The 7,586-nt window shown below is 42.4% G+C and overlaps 1 protein-coding gene across 1 annotated transcript in view; it reads right to left on the bottom strand.

The window, feature by feature from the left end:
- USP31 (ubiquitin specific peptidase 31) overlaps window positions 1–7,586 on the bottom strand; it is a gene marked incomplete at its 5' end in the record, with an annotated part of 87,445 nt that overhangs the window by 41,315 nt on the left and 38,544 nt on the right. Inside the window, 4 exons of the mRNA XM_004705726.2 lie at window positions 2,235–2,379; window positions 5,596–5,731; window positions 6,451–6,543; window positions 6,633–6,721. Coding sequence (XP_004705783.2) covers window positions 2,235–2,379; window positions 5,596–5,731; window positions 6,451–6,543; window positions 6,633–6,721 — 463 coding nt within the window. The remainder of the gene's footprint in view (window positions 1–2,234; window positions 2,380–5,595; window positions 5,732–6,450; window positions 6,544–6,632; window positions 6,722–7,586) is intronic.

Raw genomic sequence — 7,586 nt, 5'->3', positions numbered from 1 at the left:
TGGGATGTTTTCTCAATATTCAATTGCTCTTGTATATAAAGCTATTTCTTATATACATATGAGTGTCTCTGGATTTGATTCACTAGTCTACCCAGGCTAACACAAAGTATCTGAGGCCATCCAGGTGAAGATGCTATTCAATGTTTGAACTTCCACATATGAAAGCAGGATCTATGTCTGACACAGAAATGCATGTGATATACGGATGTTACTTAAAACCAAGAGAGTTGAGTAGACAGTCCAGGAAGATTAAGTTAAGGAATGAAAACAGAACACTCTGGAATTTCAAAATAATACCAGCACTCACACTGAGAAGGGAGGGTTGAGTGGGTCTCTGAATGGTGCTCAGATGGTATCAGCCCAGTCCAGACACAGCAGTTGCAATCCTCCCTGCTCCAAGACGTCTCCATTCTGTTCAAAGGCTCTTGAGATTCACCAATGACTTGATCTCCTACTTGGCTGAGATCAAGCCTTCTAAGTTCAAAGTACCTAATGGGCTGTGTGAGTCATTCTTGGGGAGTTCTGAGAGAGAAGTCAGCGTATGGGTGCAGTCTGCGTGAAGAGCAGGATGGTGGTACCATTATCCCAAGCTCAGGGTAGACAAGCTAAATTCCAAATCACAGCTAAAACTACAGTAACTGGCCAGCATTTTACTTTAACTCATTGTATTGCCTAACAATGAAGTGATACATGCGTACTTTTTTCTTCTTCTACTCTTTTTCTACAAAACTCCAAACTTACTGCTATGGAGTCCACTCTGACTGACAATGACCCTACAGCCTTAAAAGGGCAGATAATCATTCAGATGAGGGAGATCGTCAGTCTGTGGCCCAACTGGAGTCAACTGCTTCACGACCACAGGGCTCTTTATAGATGATGGAAAACAAAGGAGATTATTACAAAACCATGATTGCTGGCAGGTCCATTGATGACCTTCACTTGTGAGGAGAGGGTCATACTACATGGTGGTTAGGGAACATGAATGTTTTTTTTCATTAAAAGATCACTTTATTGGGGGCTCTTACAGCTCTTACAACAATCCATACATCAATTGCATCAAGCATATTTGTACATATGTTGCCATCATTATTTTCTAAACATTTACTTTCTATTTAAGCCCTTGGTATCAGCTCATTTTCCTCCCTCCCCACTCTCCCTCCCTTAGGTACCTTTGATAATTTATAATTTAAAATATTGTTTTCATATCTTATACCAACTGCTGTCTCTCTTTGCCCAAGGTTTCTGATGTTCATCCCCCCTGGGGGGGGGTCGTTCCATATCGATCATTGCGATCGGTTCCTCTTTCCTTCCCTCCCCTTCCCACCTTCCACCCTACCCTCCCGATATTGCTACTCCCATTCCTGTTCCTGGATTTCATGTGTTGTGAGCTCTTATCTCATCTGTATCTGTGTACATGGTCCAGTCTAGCCCAAAGTGAAAGCCAGGACTGGGGTCATGATAGTGGAGGGTGAGGAAGGCTCGAGGAACAAGAGGAATATCGTGTGTTTCATTGGTGCTATACTGTGCCCTGGTGGACTCATCATCCCTTCCTTGTGACTCTTCTGTGAGGGTATGTCCCATCGTCTACAAATGAGTTTCAGGTCTCTGCTCCGAGTCCCCTTGTTCTCAACAATATGAGGGGTTTTTTTGTTTGTTTGGGGTCTTCTGATGCCTGCTACCTGATCCTGTCAACACCTCATGATTGCACAGGCTAGTATGTTTCTTCCATGTGGGCTTGTTGCTTTTCTGCTAGATGGCCACTTGTTTTAACTTCAAGCCTTTAAGACCCCAGACACTATATCTTTTGGTAGCCGGGCACCATCAGCTTTCTTCACCACATTTGCTTGTGCACCCATTTTGTCTTCAGCAATTGTGCCATGAATATTTCTTAAAGGCAAATATCAAGGAAACATTCTGTGGCAAAGATTTTAGATATAAGAAATTAAACATCAGATCTGGCAGCAAAAAACTAACACAGAAGCCAAAGTATGTATAGGGTATCTTAATGGACCAAGGAGGCCACTTATTAAAGGAGAGACTCAGTCATGAGGCTCAAGACGGTACTGACCCAACTCCACACAGGGAAGGTTAGAAACAACACCATTAGGAACTGACTTCTTCCAGGGGAACATGTTACATAAAGCATAGATAATCATCTGAACACACCAAGGTCAACAGTTGTAAAACCTGCAGACCCAGGTGGTGGTATAGAAGCAGGCGGTTCTTGTTTTTACCTCTTTGACTGAGAATCCCTTCAGGCCTAAATATTTCTGGTGTCTCAAAAGCAAAAATGCAATCACTTTCATGGACTGTTTCCAGGTCGTCTGTATCACAAAAGGACCGATGAAATCCATCGTAGTACATTTCTGTTAACACAATCTAAAAGCAGGAAAACACAATGGTAACTGGACGTCAATAAGATTTGTTCTCCTACTTCTACTTTGAAATACTGCCCTCCGCTGGGATGTGCAAGGATTTGTGAGGGCTTTCTAACATCTCACATAACTCACTAATGAGAGAATTTTGGAAGTTCCTCTACATTGTGGTCTAGCTGACACCCAGGAGATTGTAAAGTCTAACCCTCTTGTTTCACAGAAAAAGAGAGGGTGGCTAATTTACCAAAGTTTGTACAACTTCAATTTCAGAATAAGCACTGAACCCACACCTGATTCCCAGAGAGTTTCTCCCACATCCCTAAATTTTCTTCTTTCAAGCTAAAAACATCAAATAACCATGGATATTTGTACTGGGAAAAAAGATTAACACACATGTCCATCAACAAATGTATTATAGTAAAACTGGGATTATAAAACTATTTAACCCTATTGTGGCCCATGGGACATATACTGCCCAGTTTCTTCCAAAACCCAACCCATTTCCATCAAATCCATTCTGACTCACAGCAACTCCGCCTAGGGTTTCCAAGGCTGTAAATCCGTATGGAAGCAGATAGCCTCATCTTTCTTCCGTGCAGCAATTGGTGGGTTGCAACCACCCACCTTGTGGTTAGCAGTTCAATACTTACTCAACAGCACCACCAGAGACTCTTCCCAGATTTCTTGGTAAATTACTATCCCAGCTGTAGCATATGCTGCCACCTGGTGAGAACTTCTATAAATAAATACTAGTTCTTGAATCTCAAGAACTAGGCCCCATCAATCCTACCACCCAAGTCCATATATAAGCCATACCTGTCCCACATCAAACTCCTCAGAAAACTTTTCCTCTTAATTTCTGCATGTCTTGCATTTCAGAAGAGAAAGATGAGGTTGTCTACTCCAAAAAGATTTAGAGTCTTGAAAACCCTGGGCAGTTCTATTTTACAGGGTAACTATGAGTTGGAATCCACTTGATGGCAGCGGACTTTTTTCCCCCCACCTTGGTGGGAGGGGTGGGGCGGGTGCAGAGTGTCCATGACTGAAAACACATGGGATAAACAAAAAACTCAAAGCAAAAATAACTATCATGAAAGAGTTACAATGATGAGCTACAATGTTTCCACTAAATGAAAAGGTCTTTTAAGTAAATTCAAAAGCTAAGCACAGAACAAGATGTATAAAATTACTCCGTTTTAATAGGATAATATAGCATATGCACAGGAAAAATATGAATGAATAACCAGAATAATAACAGGTAATAGACTTTAGGGCTAAGAAAGATACTTATACTTTTCAAGCTAGTTTTGAAATGGTTGAGTATTTTACAATGCAACTAACATAAAAGGAGGTGGAGGAGGGGAACAATGAAGACATTAGAGATACTGCCTACTGAAAAAAAGCACAGGGCTCTATCCCCAGCCTGCCACCAACCAGCCCCGTGACTTTAAGTCACATGGTTGCTGGGGCCTCCTGCAAATGAAGGGGTTACACACACACACCCCTCTACTAGCACTGGGGCTTTGTAAGACTATACTGAAAAAAGGAGGATGATGGCTTATGTCACAAATAGTCCAGGAACAATATTTTTGGCATATCTTTCTTTCCAATGTTATTATCATGTTGTTTTTCTAGTGAAAATGCGAGCACAATTCAATTTCTCCAGTAAGCTGAGGTCAAAACAAAGCTGTAATTATTTCACCAATTTAAAGAGCCCCACAGTTCTGGAAGCCTTAAAGGTACAACCAGATTTGCCTTGGACAGACCTCGAAGGCACCCTCGCCCTCCTTCCGTCTTTCCCCTCATCCTCAAGGAAAACCATCAGTGGGCCCTTTGGACTAAGGAAGAAGATGGGCATCTTTTCCATGTGCCAGCTATTTGTCCTGTGAGATATGTGCCGTATTAGGGCAAAACTGCTGGTTAAATTTGTTTTACTGTGGTAACTTCCCAAGTGAGGCCACATGAGGGCAAAGTACCTCTGACTCAAGGGATTTCAGGGCAACTTCCAGAGCTATCTACGGAAAAGCTATTCAGTCATTGAATCGCATTTTCAAGGAAAAACATAAAATGGGGTACTTTCCAAATAAAATCATAGCAATGAAGCAAATAAAGACTGTATGCAAAAATATATCGTGACCAACAGGCCAAAAGTATTTTGGTTGGTAGCGTTTTATGAAAGGAAGCCCCTGGGTGGCACAAAAATGTAAACACTCAACTTCTAGCCAGAAGGCAGGCAGTTCAAATGCACTCCAAGGAGCCTCCAAGACAGACCCAGCAGTCAGCTCCCTGAGAATCACGTCGTGAAACTCTGACAGGCAGTCCTACTCTGCAGACAGGGAGTTGCTGAGAGTCCGAATCAGCTCAGGGCAATTAACAACTTGAAAGACTGACCAAAAAACAAATAGAAACTTTCCTTTCCCTTTCTGTCCTTCTCCTCATCCTGAGGGAAAAGGAAAAGAATGAGCTCTTTGGAGTAAAGAAGAACTACTGTAACTATACAAGATCAGAGACTGGTCAAGCTTAACCAGAAAGCAAAACACACGGACCATCTACTACGGAAAGACTACCGCTAGCCAGAAGAGCTAGTGGGAAGGGTATTCTCGCCATAGTGGGAAGAGGATTTAGAAAATGACATCTGGGTTTTTGAAACATCTTTGCTCATCAAATACCACAGACATGCTTGTTCTAGTGCCCACATAAGCATCTATAGGAATGACTAAGAAGAATTAAATACAATGAGTCCTTTTTTCTTTGGTGTTCCTTATTAGTAGCATGTACACCATTCTCTGATGTTCACTGGAAGAATATTTTATATGACTTACTACTCAAAACACTGCCACATAGCAGGCAATAATAAAAACTAAAAAAAAAAAAAAAAGGATCTGACTTCTGTCAGAACTGACTTAGGGTGGAGTCACAGAGCCAGAATCCATCCTAAGCTGTGAGGGCCTGTAATTGTACTTTACAAGCAAAGCTACAAGAAGGCCTTTTCCTTTCTTAAAAAAGAAAAAATATATATATATATATATACACACATATAAAAACAACTGAAAGAAGCATGAAGAGTTTTTAGGAACATTTTTCTCTTTGAGTTCTTCTCTCTTCAACAGTAGAAGCAACTCGTCTTCAATTTCCATCTAACCACGTTTGGCAGAGAGATGTTGAGACTTCCCCAGAACCGCACGCCACACTGTGGAGGCTCACGGAGAAGCAGCCTTACCTGATCAGCTGGGATCTTGGTTTCCATAGACACTGCTTCCCGAAGCCTGGCGACAGTCCCCGACAGAGGCACGGCCACTCCGACCCTCATGCAGTGCGAGCACTTCCCTTGGTACACTACGGTGACATAGAGAGGCCTAGACAGATCACAGTCAGATCTGCCCGTTAATCACTTGGTTCAACTACAAGACGAAAGCAGCCAAACAAGCCTGCTCAGAAGGTCACCTGAAACGGAGGCTACCCCAGACTTTTCTTTGACACGAAACCCCCCAAGTAAAGTCATCAGGCAAGAATTAAAAGATCCTTGGGAAAAGGAGTATTTATAGAACAAAATTATAACATCTCAAAACTTAGTTCCGTGCTTTGTATGTTCACTAACTCGACATAACTCCAGGATATTCTGAGAAATAGTTCAAGATAAAATGAGAACAGGAGGAAATGGGAAGTGAATGCTTAAGGGGCAGCTGTAGCTTCAGTTAAGGGTGGAGAAACAAACGGGTGCTCACGGTTCCACAACACGCTGCATGTAATTAATGTCACTAGGTGTACACATAAAAATGGGCGAAACAGCCATTGAATATAGATTTTTACCACAAATTTTTCTTCGGGTTTTTCTAGGGACTCTGGAAGGCAGTCCAGAGCAGTCCGGCCCCATCCTGCCCGTGGATGATGAGCTGAATGACAGACTGCAGCACAGTCTTGCCTACCTGCTCACTCTACATACTCAAGCATTTACTTCTGCGGTTTTAACAACGCAATACACCATTTATTGCTAATCAGTATGAGGGCCTTAATAGACATCTTCAGAGGAAAAGGAATGTTACAGGAATAACACAGTCGAGTTTACTCTTCTTACCTGGTGTGGGGTAGAGGAATTGGCAAAGAAATGCAGAGAAAGGGGTCAAAAGTGTTGCTCTGTTTCTGACAATGAGGACATGTCAAAGAAGATCTTCAAAGACAAAAATTGAAAACATGTAAATTAAAATCACCTAGCCACAGGCCAAACAGACCGATTCAGAGGGAAATGTTTGTTCATACCTGTACTGGGCTTGAAAAAGTTCTTGTACAAAAGTACTGCAGATAGGAAAGGATGGTCCCTCAGGCATTATATCAGTCTCTGACGGCGGCTAAAAAGGAGGAAACACAAGTTTATAGATTAAAGTGCCCATTCTTCCCGAAGGAATGGTATCTGAGTTTAAATTATGAGCAACCAGTTTTCGGAAGGCTAAGGATGACAGTGGGAGCCCAAACTCCATTTGTAGGGTCCACACATGGAGTAAACCTCCAGTGAGCTCCCTCTGACCACAAAGCAGGGGTGTGAAGAGCTTTGCTACCATGTACAGTGCAGTGGTTTTTGTTTTGTTTATCTGTATTTTGTTTTCTGTTTTTCTGAATAAGAAACCCAGAACGCAAGAACACTATTCTAACAAACTGGCATTCTGTGATGCTCACCTGCTCAGCACAATCGCTGAAGACAAAACGGGTGCGAAAGCAAATGTGGTGAAGAAAGCTGATGGTGCCTGGCTATTAAAAGATATAGTGTCTGGTGTCTTAAAGACTTGAAGTTAAACAAGCGGCCATCTAACAGAGAAGCAACAAGCCCACATGTAAAAAGCACAGCAGCCTGTGGAATCATGAGGTGTCATCGGGACTACGTAACAGGCATCAGAAGACCCATAACAAACAAACAAAAACATATTGTTCAGAATGGGGGGGGGGGTGTCAGAGCAGAGACCCAAAGCCCATCTGTAGACAATGGGAAGAGGGGTCACAGGGAAGGGATAAGTCAACCAGGGCCATAGTAAACCACGGATAAAACACACAATATCCCTCTGGTTCCTTGAGGCTTCCTCACCTCCACTGACACCAGTGCTGCCTCTCACTTCAAACTAGACTGAAGCATGTACACAGGTATAGATAAGAGATAAGAGCTCACGACACAAGGAATCCAGAACAGAAATGGGAATAGCGATACCAAAAGGTTAAGGGGAA

Source organism: Echinops telfairi, unplaced genomic scaffold (assembly GCF_000313985.2).
Source record: "Echinops telfairi isolate 266 unplaced genomic scaffold, ASM31398v2 ScPeMD7_5;HRSCAF=22, whole genome shotgun sequence".
In the NCBI taxonomy this organism is placed as follows: domain Eukaryota; kingdom Metazoa; phylum Chordata; class Mammalia; order Afrosoricida; family Tenrecidae; genus Echinops; species Echinops telfairi.
Note: the sequence above shows the minus strand (reverse complement) of the source record. Positions and strands in the feature narration are given on the sequence as shown.